This window comes from Zootoca vivipara, chromosome 11, assembly GCF_963506605.1.
Source record: "Zootoca vivipara chromosome 11, rZooViv1.1, whole genome shotgun sequence".
Lineage (NCBI taxonomy): Eukaryota > Metazoa > Chordata > Lepidosauria > Squamata > Lacertidae > Zootoca > Zootoca vivipara.
In genome coordinates this window covers 37251030-37277051 of record NC_083286.1, presented here as the reverse complement: position 1 = coordinate 37277051, position 26022 = coordinate 37251030, and the positions used below count along the sequence as shown (strand labels likewise).

Here is a 26022-nt window from a genome sequence, read left to right as displayed (position 1 = left end):
ATGGAGGCTCCCTGGCAGGTAGGAAATCTGGGGGATTTCCGGGATTTTTCTCCATTCGGGAGAACAGCGGGAAACGAATTAAAATCTGGGGGTTTCCCATGAAAAACAGGATACTTGGCAGCTAAGGTGGGAGCACGCACCAAATTTTGGGCTTGCACAGGGTGCCACTGAAATTTGAAGGACCAAAACCCACCCCTGTTATGGAACAGCGGCATTTGTAACAAACTGACCTGCAGAGGGGAAGCCTTCCTTCCTAATTTGGAATGCCTGGGGATAGACTTTAGCATGCATTCTGACTGATGGTAGCCCTTGTAGGCTATTACGACGCATGGAGTGGTAGGAAGACCAGATAGCAACCTCAGAGAATTTCTACTTTGTACATTCTTGTTTATCTGTAGTTGTTAGCAAAGGGGGACATCAACCTTTCCATTCAGTATGGATAATTTTCTGGACACTCACAAAAATAAATTTTAGCAGGCAGCCATCTGGACCTTCCCCTTGACCTTTAGCTATGGAATCAGTTCTGACTTTGGTCTGTAGCAGAACCATTACTATATAAGTTTTAACACTCTAGATACTATTGTGGGATGAGCCATATTTTACACATTCACTCATCATGTGGCACAGAGCGAAAAGGCAATTCAATATTGAAATGGCACAGGAAATTTCCCTGAGAAAAAATAGAATAGTTGACCATGTTCATGCACCATCTGTCACATGGCGCTGTGGTCTAAACCACTGAGCCTCTTGGGCTTGCTGATCGGAAAGTCGACGGTTCAAATCCCCGTGATGGGGTGAGCTCCCGTTGCTCTGTCCCAGCTCCTGCCAACCTAGCAGTTCAAACGCATGCCAGTGCAAGTAGATAAATAGGTACCCCTGCGGAGAGAAGGTAAACGGCATTTCTGTGCGCTCTGGCACTCGTCATGGTCCTCCGTGCGCCAGTAGCGGTTTAGTCATGCTGGCCACATGACCCAGAAAGCTTTCTGTGGACAGACGCCAGCTCCCTTGGCCTGAAAGAGACCTGAACGCTGCAACCCCATAGTCGCCTTTGACTGGACTTAACCGTCCAGGGGTCCTTTACCTTACCTTTTACCTAGTGAAAACTAGCCCCATTAAATTGGAACATGGTGATTCTGTGACCAACTTTAGCCCTCTGATATGCCCCATAATAAAAGAAATACACACAGCATAAAGGGCACTGTGACTTCTAAAGGGAGTTCTGTTAGTATAACTTTTATGGTTCCTTTCATGGATTATCTGTAGATGCTTATAAAAGTGCTGCTTATGTCACAGATATTCTCTAAATGGTAGACAATTGTCTCCATGACTGAGAAGCGCATAGTACAATAATTATCTATGGGATAATATGGTTCATGTTTTACTGTGACTTTGTTAGCAGTGAAAGCCATACTCATATTTTAGAAACAGTAGGATCTGTGTTGTCATTCTTTTACAAGGTTGAGAAGTAAACACAGATGTCACAATTACAGATAATGTTGCACATTTTACTATGTGCTTGCAAATAAAGTTTCAGATATCTAATTATCAGTGTGGAAAATGCTAAGGAATGGGGAAGTTTGGAGACACTGCGCTTCACTAAAATTTCTGAGTCCCAGGTCGACATAGTGAACATTTCCTGAGAACCTTGCTTTGTTATTTTCTTCATTACAGATACCTTACTGCAGAGCTTTCCAAACTTTTCATGTTGGTGGCACACCTTTTAGACATGCATCATTTCACGACACAGTAATTCAGCTTTACTAGACAGCCAGAGGTTAAACCAATCCCTCTCCAGCCCCAGGAGGAGCATGGGGAGCGTTTGTGCGACACACCCACACACCAGAGCTGACACACTAATGTGTCGTGACACACAGTTTGGAAAGTTCTGCCTTAATGACTACATTTTTACTGAAAAGGAAGGTCCACCATGACATCATTGTAACTTGGCCAGTAACATCAACAAATGTGGAAGTTACTTAACGGCATCCCCAAGGAAGCTGTAAATACCGGTCAATTAACTAATTTTTCTTAAAAACTGATAATGAATGGTTATTCTTTTACTCTTTCCAAAATGTACTTGAATTCTAAAGGGGAAAAGGTCCCAATTGAACAGCACGATCCTATTCATGTCTACTCAGAAGTAGAATCATAGAGTTGGAGGAGATCACAAGGGCCATCCAGTCCAACCCCCTGCCAAGCAGGAAACACCGTCAAAGCATTCCTGACAGATGGCTGTCAAGCCTCTGCTTAAAGACCTCCAAAGAAGGAGACTCCACCACACTCCTTGGCAGCAAATTCCACTGTCAGACAGCTCTTACTGTCAGGAAGTTCTTCCTAATGTTTAGGGGGAATCTTCTTTCTTGTAGTTTGAATCCATTGCTCAGTGTCCACTTCTCTGGAGCAGCAGAAAACAACATTTCTCCCTCCTCTATATGGCATCCTTTAATATATTTGAACATGGCTATCATATCACCCCTTAACCTTCTCTTCTCCAGCCTAAAACATGCCCAGCTCCCTAAGCCGTTCCTCATCGGGCATTGTTTCCAGGCCTTTGACCATTTTGATTGCCCTCCTCTGGACACGTTCCAGCTTGTCAGTATCCTTCTTGAACTGTGGTGCCCAGAACTGGACACAGTACTCCAGGTGAGGTCTGACCAGAGCAGAATACAGTGGTACTATTTCTTCCCTTGATCTAGTATATCCCATTGAGTGCAGTGAGGTTAGTCTGCATACAGTAGGACTGTGGTCTTCATCTCGCTATTTCTTCTGACACAATTAGAAGCTAATTCCTTCACGTTTGTCCACACACCTCAAACTCTTCCGCATGTCTTTATATTCTTGCTTGATTATTACATGTTTTTATATTCTTGCTTGCTTGTTCCCCGACCTTTATGACAGTGGTGTAGCTGTCTTCAGACTCTACAAAATTCATTGCTGAATCCATCTTCTTTGATGGTGCCCACGATGGTTATTAGAACTCACTCTTTGGAACATTCCCAGTTTCCTTTCACAAAGGCATGAAAAATTCTCAGCCTTGGTTTGGGAACTTTAATCCTGTCTGCCTGAGTATTTCTGTTACAATAACTATATTCTGATAAGTTATCTGAATGCTCCAGTTTTATACTACGGCCTGAGCTAATATCTGGCTACCCTGAACACCTCCCATCTACTCCAATTTATTTTTAACTCTCCTTATCTTTGCAAGCCTAAACATCTCATAGTGCAGTTGGATGCTCTTGACAAGTCCAAGCATGTCTCTCTCCTTTTGAATCTGGTAGTGGGCTAGCTCTCTGACTGCACTGTCACACATTTTAGATTTCGCAGGACATACCTTTCCAATGAGGTCTGCTGCACTGACAGCTTTCAGGAAGCAACTGCACAATCATGACGCATCACTGTCCCATTGCATCACCGCATAAGGGAAACCCAAACACAGTTTATGTAGCTGACATATGAACATGTCATAATAATACAAATGCCCGTTTATTCAGGATATATCTAATTATTTCAAGACATGATACACATTTTACAGATTTGTAGCACAAAAGAAGCATATCATCAATACATGTATTTATTTCATTTTGCATTGGGTTTTTGTTTGAACCCTCCTTATGCTATCCTTTAAACTAAGGATAGGGAGGTGTTTTGAGCCAATTTGCCAACCACGGCAAGTGTAATTGAATCTACAGTTCTGACAAAAGCCATTTATCCAGTTCTTTCAAAGGGGACCCGATCCAAATGGAAAGTTCTTTCTTTGAATTTTGTATATTCCTCCTGCAATTTCACCGACACTGCAACTTCTTTTCAGTACACATGGGGTGGAATCCACTACCCACTCTATTGGGTTCATTGTTCATTGTTGTGTTGTTTTAAGAAAAACTTCCAGAAGAGGAGGAGATACTGGTGCTTGGAATGGATGGGGGGGGGGGGGAGTAGAAAGGAGGCCTAAGAATGTTTCCTTTACAGCAACTTTTAGAGAGTTTCCACTCAGAAAAATGTTGTGTTAATGGTGTTACCTCTTGTTTTGGAACATTGCATTACAAAGAACTCTGCTATTTACATAGTTTTCTGAGCCACAGGACATTCTGAAATCAGAATTTTCTGATTTGAGCTTGTGTGGTTTTATTTAGTCATCGAGCCATTGAAGTCCACAAAACTTTTTTTTTAACCCTAGGACTGTCCTCATTTAATCATAGTAGGGCTCCAGTGTTTTTTGTCAGCTCAAGCTTCTTAGGAACAGGGATGAAAGAGCAACCTGCTGCACTGGAATGTGTGTGTTTAATTCTAAATAAACTTGGCTAAGGTAAAAACAAAACAAAACAAATCCAAAATTACAGTTGCATAATAACTTTATTGGAGCCGATAAAATGTTGCAAAAATGTGTGCAAGCTTTGAATAATAATAAAAAGTATTCAAGAACAGAAGGAATGATGCTTTTGAATTATGGTGCTGGAGGAGATTCTTGAGAGTCCCATGGACTGCAAGAAGATCAAACCTATCCATTCTGAAGGAAATCAGCCCTGAGTGCTCACTGGAACGACAGATCCTGAAGCTGAGGCTCCAATACTTTGGCCACCTCATGAGAAGAGAAGACTCCCTGGAAAAGACCCTGATGCTGGGAAAGATGGAGGGCACAAGGAGAAGGGGACGAGATGGTTGGACAGTGTTCTCGAAGCTACGAACATGAGTTTGACCAAACTGCGGGAGGCAGTGGAAGAGAGGAGTGTCTGGGGTGCTCTGGTCCATGGGGTCATGAGGAGTCGGACATGACTAAACGACTAAACAACAACAAATTCCAGAACGCTTCATCAGGTGAGATGTTGCACAAAGCAGGAGTTGCAGGGTAAGGACGCTAAACAAGCTGTTTTACAATTAGGCTGACTTCTGAAGCCTTGGGGTCAGCATTTAGATCAGGGCTGTGGGACCTGAGGCCCTCCAGATGTTGTAGGACTCCAACTCCATCATCCTGGTTTAAGTAATTTGTTTAAAGTACTGGGAGCTGAGTGTAAGAATAAATGTGGACAGTTCTCCCAATAAAAGAAATGAAGTGCCCCAAGGATTGACTGGAACATTTGCTTTTTAAATTGTTCATGCAGGATTTAGAGTTATGGGTGAGCCGTGAGGTAATTGTGTTTGTTGATGATAACAGAGCTGTAAGAACAAAAACAGATTGTGGGAGGCTCCAAAAGGATATCTCCAAACTGGGGGAATGAGCATTAAAATCACACATGTGATTCAGTGGAAGCAAGCGTTGTGTCATGCATGTTGGAGGCTAATAATCCCAACCATATTTACAACTCAAGGGCTCTGAACTGGAAGTGACTGGCCAAGGAGCAGCTTGATAAAGATATTGACCCAGTGTGCAACCACTGTGAAAAAGTTGAATTCTCTGTTAAGGATCATTAGGAAAGGGTTTAAAATAAAACAGCCAATATTATATTGTCATTGAACAAATCTGTGATGTGGCCATGCTTAGAATACGGTGTTCATTTCTGGTTGCCACACCAAAACAATACTGTACAGCTGGAAAAGGCTCAGAAAAGGGGAAGCAAAATGGCCAAGAGGCTGGAGCAACTTCCCTATGAGGCAGAAGTGGTTTGCTGGGTGGAGTGGAACAACTCTACTGGTTGCCTGGCAGATGGGTTGTTGCTGCTTACAGTGAGGTAAGTGACCAATTCATTTTGGCACCTGAGGAAGAAGAGGTGAGTGAAGATCTACATCAAGAATAAGAAGGGGAATATATGGGAACAAGAGGGTGGGAATCAAATCAACCTTACCCAATGGTTGAAGTGAGAATCAAGGGCCATCATGTGAATCATGCCAGTTGGGTGTAGAGCCCCAAAGACCCCAGAGAGCTGTCTTGGTGCCTCCTATCAGCTGAGAGGCCGCTATACTGGCAGCATTTGCTGGGGGGGGCGAATTCTGAGGAAGACGCAAATACAACTTTTAAGGAGCACCCCACAGCCTTTGTTGCTGCAGCAATGATGATGCATTCCTTGGAAGCAGGAACTGCTGCCCTCGCAGATCCTGCCATCTGACCACTGCCTAATGGGTGGGCTGGCCCTGCCCCTGACCATTGTCCCTGGGGGTGCCAACTTGAATAAAATACTAGGGGGAGGGGCAGGTAAGCCCTGTCCTGCATAACCAGTCACAAGATACAGGTAGGTAGCCGTGTTGGTCTGACATAGTCGAAACAAAATAAAAAAATTCCCTCCAGTAGCACCTTAGAGACCAACTAAGTCTGTCATTGGTGTGAGCTTTTGTGTGCATGCACACTTCTTCAGATACACTGAAACAGACGTCACCAGATTGTTTCAGTGTATCTGAAGAAGTGTGCATGCACACGAAAGCTCACACCTATGAGAAACTTAGTTGGTCTCTAAGGTGCTGCTGGAAGGAATTTTTTTATTTTGTTTTTTTCCGATCACAAGATGTGGCACATGCACACCATTTGAATGCCAATGCCCATCAACTTTGGACGGCCCCCTCAAAAATTTTATTGGGTGGGCCAAATGGACTTCAGCCCCTACGAGTTGCTCCTATGATGCTGGCTGAACCTTATGGAAGCCAAACAGCACCTGGAGCCCCCTCACCTATTTACAGAGGCGTGCAAATGGCAGATAGTTGTGAAAGGCGCAGGAACCTACCAGAGAAAAAGCTGGCAGTCTTATCAAGGGGCTCGATAGACCAATGCGGGTGCAAAAAAAAAAAAAAAATCGTGCGAAGTGGAGCCTAGAATCCGGTGTGGACAGTGGCCGGGCGCCCATTCTGCAGGAAAGGAACGTCTGAGCTAAAAAAAAAAGGCGCCTGGTTAGTTAGATCCCCGTAGCGCGCGCTGGGGATTTCCACACACCCCTAAAATCCCCTCCCCTCCATATCGTTCACTGTCATCTCAGCGGGTCAATGGCCGGTTCTTTTCCTCAGGCCCGGCCGCCACCCGAACGGAGAGGGGCGGGTCGCGCCAGGCGCGCTGCGGCTGCAGCAAGAGAGGAACCTTTTCGTTCCGCGAGGAGGAACCGCCAAGCAGCCCGAGGGGAAGCCGACGGCCGCTGCGGCGGCGGCGGCGGCGGCGGCTAGAGCGAGAGCAAGCTCGAGAAGCAGCAGCCTCGCTGGGCGGGTAGGCGGCGCTTGGGTCCCCCAGGCCCAGCGCGGGTTGGCAGGGGTGAGGGGGCGGAGGCGGGGCGAGAGGCGAGCTGGGAGGGACGCCAGCCTGCGCTGGGCTCGGGCTGCCTGGCTGGCTGGGGTTGAGGCGAAGGAAGCAGCACGGCGGCGGCGGTGAGCGAGGGCTGCTGCTGTGGCGGCGGCGAAGCAGCAGCAGCAGGCGCGGACGGAGGCTTGGCGCGCTCGGCTTCTCTTCCCTCGCTGCAGGGCGCGCGGCTGGGGCCCGGACGGGTGCGTGACAGCCGAAGGTGAGAGCCTTTCCTTCCCGTGTTGCCGTCCCCTCGCCGCCACCCGCCTCCCTTCCCTGCCTCGCTGCTGCCGGCCTAGCGAGCGTGCGGAGGGGAGTCCAGCGGCGTCGGCGGGACCGGGGCGCCGCTTGGCCGCGCGCTGCAGACATCCTGTTCGGCGGCGCGAGGCCTCCTGCAGCCTGAAAAGGGGGGGGGGAACGGGGGCGGCTTCGCTGTCTCTCTCTTGCGCGCGGCCCCTGCTTCTTCTTTCCCTCCCGGTGACAGGCAGGCAAGCAAGCAAAGCCTTGCATTGCATTGCATTCATTTCCCGTCTCCCCTGCCCAGCTGGCTTGGCTGGGGGAAGTTGAACTGTAGCGGAGCGGCGTCCTTTGCAGCGGCGGGACCCGATCCCCGCGCGCCAGCCCGCCCCGCTTCTGGTTTGCTTGCGAAGGAGGAAAAAAAGCTTTCTCAGGATTGCAGGAGGGTTGCCTTAATGGCAGCCCCGCTCCTTAGCCCCAGACAAGCCTAGGTGCCCTCCACTCTCAAGGTCTGGGAACTGGGACGGGGTGCGAGGAAGGGAGGAATTGCCGGATTAAATACTTCATATTCTCTGCCTTGCCTCCCCCCCGCTGGTGGCAGCCGGCAGAGTTAAAGCTGCGCTGAACTGCATGCATCGCGGTTAGGCGAATTCTTAATCGGCTACAGGTCGTTTGAAAAACCCGGAAGGAATAACCCTCTCGCTGACTTTATATTTCAAAATCAGAACACGTTTCCTTTTTATTTCTTTTTCTGCCCCCCACCCCCACCCCCGGTGATTTTTTATGGACTTTGCACAGCAGCTGTGCTGGGTGAGGAAGTCCACTGCTGGCTTATGTGGGGAAGCAAATCAAAAGAGTGATTGGCACTTCTTGGTCTAGAGTCTAGACAGTGTGCAATGGCAAGAGTGGAGCACAAGGTGCTAGACTTGGTTGGTGCTAAATAAAGCTGGCTAAATATTGACACTAAAATCTCATTCTCTGGATAAGTGAGCAATCCACGGAAGTTAGTCTGGAAAATGTATATGAAGGCTACCCCCCCCCCCCGCACTCCTGTAATGTATTCATATTATAGGTGCCAAATTTACATAATGTTGTTCAACATAACTTTGCTCTTTTCTACATGTATTGTCTTTACTATTTTGAAAAACTTTATTTTCTCTTATAAATAAATAAGCAAACTCTTACTACCCTATCCTGAATACACAGGGAGACTTACTGGTTTTAATTAGATGCAATGTGAAGCAGAGATGCAATTTGTTGAATTCATAGCCCTGGAATTATATGAAGCTTGTGTTGCCAAAGCTCCATTTCAGTGAAGTGTAATGAGCTGTTCAGGGAACTTCTTGTGCTATCAAGAGTGCTGCATTGTGTTTGTTTTGGGATTTACTGGTGGCATTTTAGAAAAATAGCTCTTATTAGTGTATTGTTTCTTTTCTGGAAATGGAAAGTGTCTGGTTCTGGAGGAACAAATGGCTGGTTGAAGGATTTGAGTTCATGAGTTTTCTGTTTCCAAATCCTTGCCTCTAAGCATTGGATCAAAACGTGCCCACACTGAAAAAAGAGGGTACAGGTATAAGATGCATAGAATCATTTGAATAGGCAGAGAAATTTCTTGCTATTCAGATGCAAGTGTAAATGGAATTGCAAAAGGAATTACGAAAGGTGTTGCATTTTCACATTATGTGTGTTGCTGGGTTGTATTTTTATTATTCATCAACAGAAAAAATCCAGTGTGTGGTACCCATATTGTGAAAAATGAAGACATGGGGTTGTGTCCAACCTAATCTCTACTCAGAGTAGACCTATTGAAATTAATGGACTTGACTAACTTATTTATTAATTTCAATAGGTCTACTGTGCATAGAAGTTAGTTGGATACAGACCAACTAACTGAGCATATACACACACACACACAAAACACACACACAAAAACCAACACCCTAATAAAATATCTGTGGTGCCGACAGGAGGAGCTATTATAACTTAAGGCTATGACACTCACAGGTGCAATCCTCTGCCTGTCTACTCGGTTGCAAGTTCTGTTGAGTTCATTGAGACTTACTTCTATTTCAGTAAGTATACAGTTGTATACAGTTTTTTGAGGAATGGATGCAAAGTCTAAAATTTTGTATAGTAGAACAGATGTAACGGTAAAGGTACCCCTGACTGTTAGCTCCAGTCACGAACAACTCTGGGGTGGCGCGCTCATCTCCCTTATATGTTTAAGGTACCAGTTAGTTAAGTAATTTTGGCCAGAAGAGCTAGGAATGACTTCTACAGTCAGAGTATACTATTCTGAGGTAGAGGGACTGCTATAAAGAAAGAATCCCATTACTCCTCCAGATTAAAACCTGTACAGGATAAAATCTGGACCACATAAATTTAATAGGTATTCTGCTTCTTGATCAGGCAAATCCAATTCCACTTTTTTTAAAAAGATGATAATAATGTTAGCATATAGTACTTGCATTGTCCTGCAATGCTGTAATCACTTATAAGGGAGTAAGCCCCATTCATAGCTGTCAAGTTCTCCCTTTTTTTAAGGGAAATTCCCTTATGCTGAATAGGCTTCCTCGCGAGAAAAGCGAAAACTTGACAGCTATGGCCCCATTGCACTTCATGGAATTTACTTCTGAATAGATGTGCAGAGAATTGCATTCTAACTTCTTTAAAAGCTCCTATAATTAGTACAGGACTGTATATGATAATGGCTGGAGACAGTGTTTTAATTTTGTTTAAAATGTGATTGGCTTGTGGAACACATTAATAGCACAAAGAATAATGTAACAAGTAAATAGTTCTTTTAAAAAGTTATTGCTTAATGTGTAAGGTCATAAGGATGACTTAGGCAGAGCAAATAGCTCTTCAGCACAACTTCAGAAGCAGAAAACTCAATACTAAAATGTCTTGGTCAAGTTGAGTCTATCTTGAGAGATTCTTTCCTGTTCTCAAACTGACTGCAAACCAAAGACTGATCTGTACCCTATCACTTGCTGGTATAAATACTGCAGTATTTCTATATTATGGAAGTATTGGAGCACGGCAGCTGTGTTGGTAAAATCCATCAGTTTGCTGTCTTGGAGAATAGGCTAAACAGTTAGAGGTTTGCTGGGCAAGACCATCGCTTGGCCCTGATTTCCAGTACAGATTTGTAGTGGCTGATAACAAAAAGGCAAAATGAAACTGCTGCGTTTGGGGAATACATTAGTACATGGGTATAAAAAAGTTCAGCACTTAACAAAGCAATTTGGGACATTTGCTTCCCATGTGATACATTGTCAACCCTGAGGTTCAAGGGGGTTGTTGCTGTATTGTATCTACAGTGCAATCCTCCCTTTTCGGATTTAACTGAAAGTTTGTTGGGGTAGGTCAGGCATCCCCAAAACTGCAGCCCTCCAGATGTTTTGGCCTACAACTCCCATGATCCCTAGCTAACAGGACCAGTGGTCGGGGAAGATGGGAATTGTAGTCCAAAACATCTGGAGGGCCGAAGTTTGGGGATGCCTGGGGTAGGTGGAGGGGCTGTGCTATCTTTCTCTACTGGTGGGGAGGGGGGAAATAGGTCAAACTAGACATATTTTACAGTGATTAGAGAAGAACTCTAATGGGCAGTGTGCCAAAATGGTTGTGGCAACGAGAACAAAGTGAATAGGCCTCCTCACACACTTGTGCGCTTGTGGAACTGAAACTATTTCTTAACATGATAATAAATATTTCAAAGCATTTGAGATATTTAGAGAAGCGTTAATTTTCTGGCACAGGTAGTGTATATATTTAGTTTAGTGTTGGCACTGTTCCAGACTCCCAAGTCAAGGTGTGTTTAAGTGGACTTGCTTGTTTGTTGCAAGAATTAGTGACGAAAACAATGTACACAGAAATTACTGTAGAACAATTTAATTAATACTTACGGGTGCATTCCCCCTTGTTTCCAGTTCCAGATGTGTTCCTAGGCATGGGTGTGAAAGTTCTAGAGTTATTAGTAGACTTTCATAGCCAATGCCGAAGTGTTCAGTTCCTTAGTGGGGGCATGTTGAGACACATAACCATACCTCCCCATCACTATACTCCAAGAGTCTAAATCCAATATAAGATGGTTACAGGTAGGTAGCCAATATAAGATGTTTGGCTAGCTTCATAAGAGCCCTGCAGGATCAGATCAAAGGCTTATTTAGGCCAGCATTCTAGGCCAGCCTGATGCCTGGGCAATAGCACAGTGGCAATGCAGTGCAAAATTCTGCAAGCTGTATCCATAGAAAGTGGTCTTCTTTTCTATTAGAGGCTGTTTACTGAAGTGTAATTAGTAAATATATTTACTGGTATGCATATTTTTTTTTCTTACTAAGAGGTTTACCCCTGAGTTTTGCTGGTGGGCTTTGTTAGATGTTTTTGCATTTGTCAAATGACTTAGAGGTGCCACCTTCTCCGGAGGATTGAGGGGACCTGATGCGACTTCCTGTCGTCATGCATGCAATGTTGCACGACATCAGGATGTTATACAAGATCAGGGGGCACAGTGCCTCAGCCCCCAGGAGCTGGCACCCTTGTAGCATATCAATTCTTTCAATGCATCATTTCCCCTTCTTGTCAAGTTCTTTTTGCAGATGCCAGAGAGTGGAGAAAATTAGCATAAAGTGATACTGCATGTTCATTCGTGGGTTCCTAAGTACAGCAGAAAGGCTGGAGTACTGTGGGAGAAGAGCTTTTGTAGAGAAGCTACATGGTGCATTTGGATGGTTGATAACTTGTGGCATCTTCAGAATCAAAGGGGCAGCTTTGCAGTGAGGAGTCTAACAGAATGACAGAAGGGGTGGGGTGGGAATAGGCACTTTTAACAGCACTTACTGGCTCTCAAATGTACAGTAATTCTTGTTTAATCAAAGCAGTCAGTATACCCAACTAGCGTAACCAAAGTAGGAGTTTGGGAAGGGACTGTACTTGCAGGAGGCCTGTTTCTCCTCTTTCTTTCCAATAGTTTCACCTTTTAATTGCATTGATAGATGGCGACTTGTGCAGAGCTGCTTCTTGACGTTGTGTATATGCACAGGAACGCTCTTTTACACTTGGCTTACAGTCACACAACCAAATGACAACATGCATGAAAATAATTTTGTTGATGGATGATGATTGGTTGTCCTTATTGATTAGTCTTCACCAACATTTCCTCAGTGCATTGGAGATGTAGGGGATCAAAAGTCACTTTCCCCCATATATTATGAAACATGGCTCATGGAAGAGTAAACATGGTGTAAAATCCCATGTTTTTAAGATCATGAGAACCAAAGGTCCTGTTATCATTACTTACAATGTATTTGCCAGTCATCAGTAGACAGAGATATGGCACTTTGTGCTCCATTTTGCTTCATTCATACATAGACCTAAACATTGCAGGTCTAGATACAGAAAAAGATGATAACTTTTAGTAAACATTTACATCCATTAGTAACCATTGGTTATATTGAGAAATATTTCCCCATATTTTATCATCTGATAAACTGAATCTTTGTCATTGCTATTGCTTGTGAAGCCATCTGCGCTACAAGCTTCTTCACATAATTCCTCTTTTTCCTGTGAACTCACTAATACAGTCATCATATATAGACAACTAATCATTATTAATATTAATTAATGGAGCAGTTGGTGATAATAGCAATACCAGTTGTCTCCACTGAAATCTTTGGTAAGAAGTTATTTGCATATAGAGAAGCAAAGTACTGGATGTAGGAGGAAAGAGGTTAACAGTGGTACCATCACTATTTTGGATCTCAGTATCTTGAGCTTCAATATTTTGTTTGTGTGGGATTCTATTTTGTTTCTAATTTTTCCACATTTCTATGGTGGCCCTGTTTTCACAGAACAGCAAGCCATGGTCAGTAAGAAACCATGGCATACCACAAATCATGCTCGCCACACTCCTTCCCTTACTGAGCTGGGTGGGAACATAGCAGAGTGCTATCCGAATGTTACATGTGAACCAGCACTCATGCTTTGCTTGTCTCCAGACGAGCCGTGAGCAGAAGCCAAGGTTTGTTCTTGGCTTCTGTTTGTGGCTTGTTTGGAGAGAAACAAATGTAAGCCCTGGTTCACATTTATTTTCTCTGTGCTAAGCAAAGGGAGCAGCAGAGTAGATGCAATATGAGCAGTCATACATAGTTTATTTCATAGTTACAGGTAGGTAGCCGTGTTGGTCTGAGTCGAAGCAAAATAAAAAATTCCTTCAGTAGCACCTTAAAGACCAACTAAGTTTATATTTTGGTATGAGCTTTCGTGTGCATGCTTTCGTGTGCATGTATCTGAAGAAGTGTGCATGCACACGAAAGCTCATACCAAAATATAAACTTAGTTGGTCTTTAAGGTGCTACTGAAGGAATTTTTTATATAGTTTATTTCATACTATGGTTTACCGTGATGTATGAACCAAGGCCAAGTCCTAAGAACAAATTCAGGCGACATATTAGAAAGCTCTTTGGTTTCCAGCATCCAGAAACCTGAGGACCATGTAGGACAAGGGCAGGGGACCTTTTCTGGCTGGTAGACCAGATCCAAACCTCCCCCATCCTCTGCAGGTCACCTTGACAGGTGCAGGAGGTGCTCACTTGTCAGTTGCGTGATCCCATTGTGACATCAGGTGATAAATTCAAAGGTGCTTGCTCAAAGCATGCTACAGATGGAGAATGTCTGTTTGCAGCTGTGGTTTGAATCCAAACACCCAATTTTATTTTCATTTATTTATTACATTTATATACCACCTTTAACTTCTGAGGATATCAAGGTGGTGTATATTCATCCTCACAACAACCCATGAGTTAGGCTGAGAGATGGTGACTGGCCCAAGGTCACCCAGTGAGCTTCATGGCTGAGTGGGAATTTGAACCACGCTAGCTCAAATGGACGAAACAGGGCTCAGTTTCAGTGCCCATCAGCTGGTGGGCACTGACCCCCCCCCTAGTGCAGCTGATCCCAGTGCGGCTCAGATGCATGAAGGCACAGTATGTCACAGTACAGAACATGTATACTGCCTTTGGTGCAGAAGACAAAACTGTCTCCTTAACTCATGCTTTTTGATGTGTGAATGACTTTGTAAGAACCTTAACTCTACTGCAGGAGTTATGATCCTAGAATTATTAGGTCAGGTGTAAATGTTTTCTGTGACTTTGAAAATGTAGGATTGGGTACCACGTCTATTCTACTATGAGCCATAGTTCATTAAATACAGATTTTCAAAAATAGTTTTTATGCGATCCTACTGAAACTGGGATAGAACGGGTTTTTTCCAGAGAATTTCTGTGGCAGAATTCATCCATCAGTCGGAATTTTCACATAACCGTTATTCATTATACTTTGCAGCAAATGGCAGAGTGACTATTAAAATGCAGTATGAAAAAAATTATTATCCTGTAAATAGTCTCACCTGCTAGAATTACATAGCCCCCTGAAGACATTTTATTCTTTGCATTAAAAGGTTTTCACTGTTTAAGTGAATGCTTTCACTTGTTGGTACAGCAATGCGGCAGTTAGATTATGATTTGAATTTAGCTTTTTCTATAGCTGTAGAATGAATAACAGGTGAAATAATAAAAACTTTATAAGGCACCTACTGTTCTGGATTTCTGTAAGCTAGTGTTTAGTGTGTATATTTATAGTATTTTACAGCAGTGTATTGCTTTTTTAACTTCGTAATCACACCAACATGATTTAAATGTTCAAGCCTCCTCTTTTGCTCCAGGTCTAATTTAAGTATTTACCACTTCCCCCAGCCTGACAAAATACTGCTCCTTAGGTGGTCTAGCTTCAGCACAGTTACATAAAGCTGTGGGAAATCACATCAAAATATGAAAGGAGTATGTTAAAATTGTAACCTTGCTGTTGAATGTATAGTTTCTGAGGAAACAATAAAATGGAGGCATGTGATTTCATGCACAAAATCAATTTGTGTTTGAGCAATGCTTCTTCTCAAAAGAACCACCCCAAAGCAAGAAGGCATGCTTGGGAGGATGCCCACCCTAGTTTAACTCACTCTTTCTCATGCTTGCCCTCAGCATTGGAGAAGGTAGATCAGTAGGGAGAAGAGCATTGATCCCCTAGGAGTATAGCAGATTTTAAAAATAAGAGCCCTAGAGCATCTTTCCTCCCTTCTCCTATCTTAGAACTTAAGCTCCTCTGTCCATACTCAGTCGCTAGATTCTGCGCTTCCATGATGGATATTCGTCAAAGGATGGCTTGCACCACAAACTAGGCCTAAAATGAAATACCTGTGCTCCTTCACGCTCTCCCCCTTATCGTCACTCTTAACTGTTTGCCCCTGTTTCTATCTTTTTAAACATGTATGATATAATCACCAATGGCGTTTCCATGCGCTGCTCTGGTTCACCAGAAGCAGCTTAATCATGCTGGCCACATGACCCGGAAGCTGTCTGCGGACAAACGCCTGCTCCCTCGGCCAGTAAAGCGAGATGAGCGCTGCAACCCCAGAGTCGTCCGCAGCTGGACTTAACGGTCAGGGGTCCCTTTACATATCCCATACCTGTTTTAAGTCTTATGTGTTCAGTTTATCCATATGTTTTATCTTATGCTGGTCTGTGACTGAAATAAAGTTTGATACTGATATTGAAGCTCCTCTGTAAAAATAAAAATAAAAAAATGTATGAAATAGGGATTCAGTAATTTGCGGGGGATGGGGATGGTGGAAGAGCGCCAAACAGAGAGCAGGGGTGACTTGGCCATTAAGGACGAGCACTTATTAGGGAGACTTCCCATAGAATCACAGAGTTGGAAGTGACCCCGAGGATCATCTAGTCCAACCCTCTGCAATGCAGGAATAGGCAGCTGTCCCATATGGGGATCGAACCTGCAACCTTGGCATTATCAGCACCATGCTCCAACCAACTGAACTATCCATTCTAGCAACCCCTGGACTGGAATGTGGAAGCACTGTTCACCTGGTTTCCCAATGCAGAGGTTGCTGCTGGTAACTGAGAGAAGCAAAATGGGGAGGGTAGCATGGTGTGGGGGCAATCAGCCTGATGCCCCCACCTCTCTGCCCACATCATACTTATTTCCACACCAGCGTGCCCCTCTCAGTTACTGGCAGTGAGCTCTTCAGTGAGAAGCCAGGCAAGCAGTGTTGCCCCAGCCTGCACTGTCCCGCCAGACTGGACTTGATTTCTACAAGAAGTAGCGCACTGGAAACTAGTTTTCAGTATGTGCACTGAAGTTGTTAATGCTCACCCCCTATCTATATTACGAAAAGAGGGGTGTTCGTGTAGGAGCTTCCTCTTGGTGCCAAATAGATTCTTTTCTGGGTTGGCGTACCTTCTTGGAGTTGGCAGTTTGAAGTCTGTTTTGTCAGGTCTTCCATTATAATTTTTGTTCTGTGGCAGCACACTTGTTTCTGAAACATTTCCCACTAGATCCTGAGCTTACCATAGTTAGAGCCTTCAATGAGGATGGGAGTAATTACGTTAATTTCATGTTTGCATTTTCTTTTCTCCCTCCGTAGGTGAAGTATGTGTGCAGAACTCCACCGCAAAAAGTTAAAGAAAAGCGAACATTTTCCAGCAAGTACATCAGAAGGAGGTGCAGCAAGGAGTAATTTTCAGCCCGCCTTGAAAAATTGTGCCCATACGTGCTAAGCTGACCTGAAAAGGAACTAGCTGGGAGTCTATACATAGATAAAAGTCCACTCTTCTGAAATTTCACCGATTAAATGTAAAAGACATTTAATACAGCCTCAGCTGTAGAGCCACAGATTCTGGTGCTTCTTATATGTTTGTGTTACAGTCCATCTAACTGACACATTACTTCCCCTGTTTATAACTTCTTTTGCTGTATATACAATAAAACTGAGTAGCACTGTGTTGCTGGTATTCGCTAAAATAATTGAATGTTAAGACTTTTGCCAAAATGAGTGCAGAAGGATACCAATACAGAGCTTTATATGATTACAAAAAAGAACGAGAGGAAGACATTGACTTGCACCTGGGAGATATTTTAACTGTGAATAAAGGTACCTTAGTTGCCCTTGGATTCAATGACGGGGAAGAAGAAAAACCTGAGGAAATCGGTTGGCTGAATGGTTATAACGAAACTACTGGAGAAAGGGGAGACTTCCCAGGAACATACGTAGAATATATCGGAAGAAAAAAGATTTGTCCCCCAACTCCAAAGCCTCGTCCTGTTCGCCCCCTGCCTGTGGCACCAAGTCCAGCAAGAGTAGGAACGGACAATGATCAACCAGGTTAGTAGTAACTCTCCCCCACCCCTAATCATTGTGGTTCAATGACCAAACCTTTATTCTATGGAATATTAAGTGGATACTGCAAACGGTAGGTCATTGAAATTGGTCAGAACACCGGTAGCTTTTTATATTATTATTTGTATTTTTCTAAACCATGTTCACTTTGTAACAGCTGCATTTTCCTATTTGGACTAGAAAAGAGTTCGTGCTTTCCTTGCATTTTGGTTGCCCTTGTGCAGTATGACCATAAAATAACAAAAACCATAATGGTTTTGGGAAGTATTCAGCATACTTGCCTTCAGAATGTGTTCCAGAGAACCCTGTGGTACTTCAGTAGGAATGTTAGTAACGCCAAATGAATTTTCTTGAAAGATACATTTTCAGTTGAGGGAAACACCATTTTGTCCTTTGCTTCAGACAACAAAATGCCTTGGACTGGGCCTAAATGTATTTTTGCTGTCCTCTGAGGCATACTGGTATTGAAAGCCAGGTCAATCAACTTTTTTTTTTGTAAGAAATATATACATGTAAGAGAAGGAGATGGTTTTCACTAATTCTTTCACCTCCCCACAGAGTCCATGCCCCCCATATCTGCTCCAGAGAGTTGGGAGGACCCTCTGGAACAGCATGGGTGGTGGTTTGGTGCTTGCAAGGGGGCATGGGAATCACTGGAAATTGCCTTGCTCTCATATTCTCCTGATGAAAGGTTCCAGTGGACCAGAGAGTCCTCCATCATTAGTGAGATGCCAGTTGGATGCAACACTTAGTCTTGGTGACTTATAGTCTTTCATGTTTTCTCTTCAAGCTCTCTCTCGTGTGTGTGTGTGTGTGTGTATGTGTGACAACAGAAGTAACTTATAGTACAGTGATACCTCAGTTTGCGAACGCAATCCGTTCTGCGGAGGCGTTCGCTTGCCGAGGCATTCGCTCCCCGGAGGTACGCTTCTGCTCGTGCACGAAGTGCTGATAGAGCGCTTCTGCGCACACACACGCTGTGCAGATCGCTTCTTTGCACACGCGAGCGGCGCAGATCGCGTCTGCGCATCTGACGCTACGGAACCCGGATGTAAACACTTCCGGGTCTGCGGCGTTCGTAAACGGAGGCGTTCGTAAACTGAGGTAGGCATAAACCGAGGTTCCACTGTATCAGGAAATCATTTTTGTTACTTTAAATGAATTCACATAACACGAATCTTTATCATTTTGTTTGTTGAGTAACAGTGTTCGTCATCTTCACCTTTCATGGACCCCTGAATCCCCCCCCCAAAAAAATCCCAAAGTAGTACAGAATGGAAAAATGTTAAAGCTTGATTCAGAAAAGTTGCTGCTGATGGGACAGTGGCACCTGTTATGTGACAAAGTGGAGTGGAATTGAATTGCAAGAGGTGGCTCTGGCTACCTGTACACCCATCTCCTCTGACCATTGCCTGAGGAGCAGGATGTGCATAAATGAATTTCCCTCTGAGGTTCTGTTGTGCAGAATGCCCACAAAGTAGAAGAGAAAGTGGAAACATGTAACATGATATTATCTACAGTCTTTCTTATAACACATGGGAAATGTAAGCACCTTGCATGTTTAATAGAGCTGCTTTAGAACAAATGAGGGAATAATTCACAACTGTGTGAGTGTTGCACAAAGTAGTGACAATATGGCTGCCTACTGCTTTATAATCTCCCCTTACACATTAGATATTAAGAAATGCCTTTGGATCCTATGGTGTGGGGAAAATACTTGGTGCTTAAATACCAGCACTTGCCTCTCCTGGAGTCACAGTATAAATTATTAAAAGTGGAATTTCTGTTCCCAGGATAATGAAATGGTAAATCTTTTATATAGTCCAGATGAATGTGGGCAGCGAACCAACAGGAACCCTCCCAGGATAATAAACCATTGTTCTGCACATTAGAGTGCATTTTGACTATAAGGAGACTTGATGTAAAGCTTGCCTGACTGTATTTGGTCAAGTTTATATTTTCCAGGCTTAACTTTTTCATACTGCTCTATCAGTAGGAGAGGGAGCACATGAGGAGTGATGTATCTTACTGTACTACTTGGAGTCAAATTGAAAATGAAAACATAGTTGTATGGTTTACAGATTAGGCCTCTGTTGTGGTTTCTCACTGATATGTTCACCATGGTACCTTTCCCCCAAACTATTTTTAACATGTGTTCCCATAAACAAAACAAGCTTTATTTGGGGTTTCTGCTTTTGTTTATCAGACTTAGTAACTTGATCCTTGGAACGCTTCTCTTTCCTTAATCAGACAAGTGTTTTGTCTTTGTGAGCATACATATCTTGAAATCAACAGATGTGATTGAAAATTGTGCACTATGTTTGAGGAAGGCTAAGCTTTAATTAGCTAACAGAAATGTTTTCTTTTTCCAATTTAATTTTCTACGCTAACCTATGATTCAATACATATAATGCTAACCAAAGCAATTTAATGTATGTCTACATAACATAGGCTACATAACATAGAAACTCTTAAGGGGTTGTGGAAGACAATTAATAATTGTTTCCAACAGTTTCGTGTCAGCCTTTTGCAGCTAAAGTAACAGTTTTGTAGCACCCTAATGACTAACAAATTAGTAACTGTCTTAACCCATGCCAGGATCTTCGTTTCCTTCAGCACTGTTTTGCTTTGTGAATGGTTCTACATACATTTAAGCCTTTAACATAAGTACAGTGGTACCTCTGGTTAAGAACTTAATTCGTTCCGGAGGTCCGTTCTTAACCTGAAACTGTTCTTAACCTGAAGCACCACTTTAGCTAATGGGGCCTCCTGCTGCCGCCGTGCCGCCGGAGCACAATTTCTGTTCTCATCCTGAAGCAAAGTTCTTAACCCGAGGTACTATTTCTGGCTTTGCGGAGTTTGTAACCTGAAGCATTTGTAACCCAAGGTACCACTGTATCAGCCTGCACTTTCCCCTTCATTGCTTACAATCCTTTCTCTTTGCACGTATACAGCAATTTAGGATAACATTTCATCCATCTGATGAAGTGGACCTTGCTTACCAAAAGCATGTGACATAAGAAATACGTTAATCTTTAAGATGCCTCAAAACACTTTGTTTTTTATAATAACAGTGGTTAGCCTTTCTGCAGAAAAATGAAATTCCTTTCTAACCCTCCATTTTTAAAATACAAATTAGTTATTGGGAATTTCAGTGATTATCTGAGGGTAGGACCTCTGTGTACTCATGTAAGTACATCTTGACAGTATGGGGCCAATTTAACATGATGGGTGCTCCTGCTTCCCCTTACTTAGAACTCTTTCTGTTATTGTCATATCTGGAAAGAGGAATCATGTGGTATGGGGAAACCATGTGGTTACGTCAAACACCAATATCATTTCTTCCAGGGATGCTGGTCTTGGAAGAAACCACATTATTCGCCCACACGGTGTGGTTTCTCTTTTCAGATTGGAGCCATAAGGGATTTAGCCAACAGGAACCGGCTGTCACACTGCTCTGGTAACCAAATAGCCATAACTTATGGATGAAATTCAGGAACATCCCCTCGAAATTTTGTAGACAGTGTTGTTTATACTTGGTCATTACTTGGGGGGGGGGTTTATTGGAGAAGTATGGGTGGTCTTCAACTAAGTTTTGCTCAGAGGAGGCCCGTTGAAATTAATGGACCTAACTTAATCCTGTTCATTTCATAGCATCCATTCTGAGCAAATTTTACCTCCCAAAGTATGTTTCCCTTTCCAGTATTCCTCCCTCCCGGCTTATTCTACTCCACTAACATTTCTGTGAGTATCAGTGCTGGTATAATCATATGGTTGCAAGATGGAGGGCACTTCTGTTACCCCTCCTGCCAAAATAATAATAATCTGTATAACCTTTAAGACATTCATTGGTTATTCTATGTGTTTCCACACACACACACACACACACACACACACACACACACACACACACACAAAATCACATTTGGATATGGTGGTTGCCCTACCAATTAATATTAGAAATATATTTTCAAATGTAAAAAGTTTCCAAAATAACCGGGGGGGGGGGGGTTGAGGAAGAGGGAGAGACATAGCGGTGAAGGGGAGGACATATTTTTGTGAGTTTCACCTCTCCATTTGGCAACATTTGACAAAGCTGAACAGCATGGCCTTTCTCTGTATATTCTGTCTTTTGTTGGGAATTGCAGAGAGAGGGAAATCCAATTATGAGCACCCTGCAGAAGAATTCAGATAATCCTTAGGGACTTCTTCCTCAAGGGAGAGAGGCTACTTGTACAAATAAACAATATCAGGAGTCTTTATTGATAGAATAAAGAAGAAGCATCCTGTTCTACAGCATAATTTTCTTTCTTTTCATTTGTAAGAGGCACTGCAATCTACTGGTCTGATTCCCCAGCAAAGCAAGTAGGGTTGGTTGTTTACTGCTGAAATAAAGCTTCTGAAAAGATAAGTGACAATATCTCAGCTTGGAAAAATCTCTACTGCTGTTTTTCAGACCCAGAAAGAAAATGTTTCAGAAGTTTATTGCATTATTTACTAAGATGTGAAATAATACATGAAGTCCCTTCAATATTTATACAGATACTTACTTCTGTGGGAGGCAATTCTCTAAAGCCAGGAGAGTGGGGAATTCTTGGTTTCCCCAAATGTGTTGGTATATCCATGAAATATATTGCCAAGCCAGGTGCTTTTATAACCTGTGACATTTACAAGTAACATCCTGCTCTAACCCACATTTCAATATGTATCTTGATCCCTGTACTCTAAAATAGCAATCAAACAAAGTAACTGAGAAGCTGGTATCCCATCATGGACTTGTACATCATGGACTTGCGCATGTGCAGGAAATCCAAGAGTGGGCTATATCTACATGTTTGCCCATGGAGATAATAATTCTCTTCAGGTGTTCTAAATACCTGTGTAGGAGGCACAAAGATGTACATGTTGACTCCACCTCTCCACCCTGCACCTTCCCATGTTGAGCAGGAAGATCTGAAGTGGGATAATAAGCCCGAAAACACAATAAATGCAGGAATGTCAGGATGGAGGGGTGTGGGGCTGACTTCCTGAACCCTGCAGCCTCTGTATAGTTAGACATTGGTAATGCCTAAAGAGGGCTAATGTATGCATGCTAACAATTCTGAACTCCACAATGAAGAGGGTTGTGTGGATGCTGTGCGTGTGTGTACATACACACAAATATATATGGCTGTTTTATTCCTAAGGAGAAGAAGAAAAGGGAAAGGATATATTACAAGTTGTTGTTGTTGTTGTTGTTGTTGTTGTTGTTGTTGTTGTTATACCCTGCCCATCTGACTGGGTTGTCCCAGCTACTCTGGGCGGCTTCTACCACACACAAAAAGACAATAACACATTAAAAGGCTTCCCTATACAGGGTTGCCTTCAGATGACTTCTAAAGGTTCTATAGTTACTCATCTCCTTGACATCTGATGGGAGGGCTGTTCCACGGGGTGGGTGGGTCCTGGTAGCTAGGGATGATGGGAGTTTTAGTCCAAAAACAGATTGAGACCCAAGTTTGGGGAACTCTGATATAGATGGACATGGTAATACACTTTCTGAACAACTTTTGCATCAGTACTGTTGAAAAATGCGTTGCCATTTCAATATGCCTCCTAAAATGTCTACCTGTTTAGGAAGTTTCTGTTCACTAGGTTTTTTTAAGGGCTAATTGGCTGATTTATCAAAGCACTTCTAGGTAACTATTAATCTTAAGTAATATACACACAAAAGGGATGGAATTATCAGTTTGCTTGGCATATTTTTGGTGTTACATTTGAACAACTGGTTTATTTATTTTTAAAAGGCTAAGCCACACACCCCTCAATGCCACAGAGCTTCTCTAACTGCTGTTGGACTCCATCTGCTGGTAAATACTCATAGTCCCAAAAATATTTAACACAAGTAATTGATGGATTGAAAGTAACAAAATGGAATCCAGTCTTCGTGTGTGTGTCCCCAACCAAGACAGAAATCTTATTTAAATATTGTATCTAAGGGTTCCAACCTAGTACCAGTGTATCTGATTATAACTCCTGTTAAAATTAAAAGAAAGCCAAAACATGTCGTCTTGTCTACTTTAGGGCCACTTGCTTGTGTTAAAATAGACAATTGCATACCAGCCCCAAACCCCCATTCCACCCAACTTCTAATACAAAATTGAAGGATATGCTTAATTGGTGGTAATATGCATTGCTGACACAATCTATAGGTTAGCAGTCTTTCACTTGGGGTTTGCTTATAAAGGAAGACTTGGTTTTTTGCAAAACGTGGTCATTTGCAGCTGCTAATTTCTTGCCAAGAAATGATTAATTCTGCACCACCATGCCCCCTTAAATCTTTTCTTAATGCCATTTACAGATACACAGTTTCTTGTGAAAGAACGCAGATGTCTGCAGCGCAGCTGGCCATAAAACTTTCTGCATGTGTATCTTGCTTAAAATCTTGTGTCCATGATGAATTACCATGAAATCAGTCTGAAGGCTGAAATCTGAGGAATTACCTTATTTTAATAGCCTGGAATGAAAAGGGCATTTGTGTTGCACTTCAAGTATTTAGCAGTGGTTATGGCTTATACATTCTGTGGCATTATATTGACAGTACTGAAGGACTGGTTGGGTTTGCTTTATTAAATCCAGCCAGCTTTTAATTTTTACTTCAGAACAGAAAGATTCAAATGCTATGTCCTGATTCTTTAAATTCTCATCCTGTCCTATAACAAAGATAGTGCACTATATAACAATACATAAAATCAAATAAAACACAACATTTTTTATTTAAAAAAACCAACTTATGTTGACTAAACCTTGACCCCAGAAGCCAGCCCACACAAAGGTCTTACAGTGCTTCCAAAAAATATGCTTAGTTTTTTTGGCTTGCTTCCAAGGGGAGGGGAATTCCACAGCTGCGACAGAGACCAAGAGCTCTTCTGTCTGTGCCTTTTTGTTGTCTGAACGGATCCAGTGAATGGAGTTTCCAGCAAACTTTCTGATGCCCTGAATAGATTGGAGTTGGTTAGCATGTTTCTTTGACTTGCATTTATTTAGCAAACAAAACTTTAAAAGCACAGTGCAACATTGGGATTTAATACGTTGCATATATATCACAGGTTTTCCCCCCAAGAAGTATTTGAATTGAACTATGTGGTTGATTGCTGAGTAGTCAGTAAACCACACTTGCACTGCAGTATATGTCTACTCAGAAATAAGTCCCATTGACCTTACGCTCAGTGACACATGTGAATAAATGACAGCCTTAGTATTGACTAAATGCTTCGTTCAAAGCTTTACTGGGAAATTATTCTTCTCAGAATGCTTGTAAATACTTTAACACACAGCTCAAGAAACTGGCTAAGGAAAGGAATGAAGGGACCAAAAACTTGTTAGGCCAATTTTAGCATGCTTAGAAATCAGTGTGTTTAGCTTTGTTATACAGTGGTACCTTGGTTTTCGAATGGCTTAGTTGTCGAACAAATCGGCTCCCGAATGCTGCAAACCCGGAAGTAAGTGTTCCGGTTTGCGAACGTTTTTCAGAAGCCAAACATCCGATGCGGCTTCCGCTTGAGTGCAGGAAGCTCCTGCAGCCAATCAGAAGCCACACCTTGGTTTTCGAACGGTTTTGGGAGTCAAACAGACTCCCGGAACAGATTAAATTTGAGCACCAAGGTATCACTGTATAAGCATGCGTGTTTAGGAATGACTCACTTGAAACAATACAGTTCATGAGCTGTGTAATTTGACTAGTATTGCATAGTATAGTATCCTTTCATTGTGTTACTAATCAGTTTTCTGGCATATGGATTTTAGAAATGGAAAAATTTCCACGGGGAAATATAGTAGTGGAAAAATTTCCACCCCCGTCACTGAATGTATCACATACAAATATTAGGAGGCTAGTCATGGCTGATCTTAGAATAAAATGAAATGAGGAATAGAGGAGGAGCCAGGCTTAGATTAGCCTAAGATGTTTAGAGATTTGCAGTAAAATTTAGCTGTGTTTTACACAGGGATGTGACTTTGCTGTACCTCACTTGAAGTTATAATGTAGCTTAAGGAGCCAAGGTAGACATTATATGGGAACGTGAGCTTTCCTTCACAATCCAAAGGCAGGAAATCCTTCATCACCCCAATACAGGGGACAGCGTTTACAGAGAAGAATAAGCAGGTGGATGGGAACTGACCCCTTCAACTTGCTGATCTGCTGATAGTTCCTCCCCTGCACTCGCTATTATCTGTGGGGCTGTGACTGCATTTCTCAGGATATACCCAGAGTGGGCCCTGACAGTTCTTGAATCTGAGTATCCCAGCTGCAAACCCCACAATGGTGCTTTCTCAAAGTGCAAGACACTGGAGGCAAAAGTAACCACTG

At 42.9% G+C, this 26022-nt stretch overlaps 1 protein-coding gene across 1 annotated transcript in view; it reads left to right on the top strand.

The window, feature by feature from the left end:
- The first annotated feature begins 7232 nt into the window (after window positions 1–7232).
- PIK3R1 (phosphoinositide-3-kinase regulatory subunit 1) overlaps window positions 7233–26022 on the top strand; it is a 70332-nt gene continuing 51542 nt past the window's right edge. Inside the window, exons 1-2 of the mRNA XM_035100332.2 lie at window positions 7233–7409; window positions 16923–17660. Coding sequence (XP_034956223.1) covers window positions 17327–17660 — 334 coding nt within the window. The 5' untranslated portion in view covers window positions 7233–7409; window positions 16923–17326. The remainder of the gene's footprint in view (window positions 7410–16922; window positions 17661–26022) is intronic.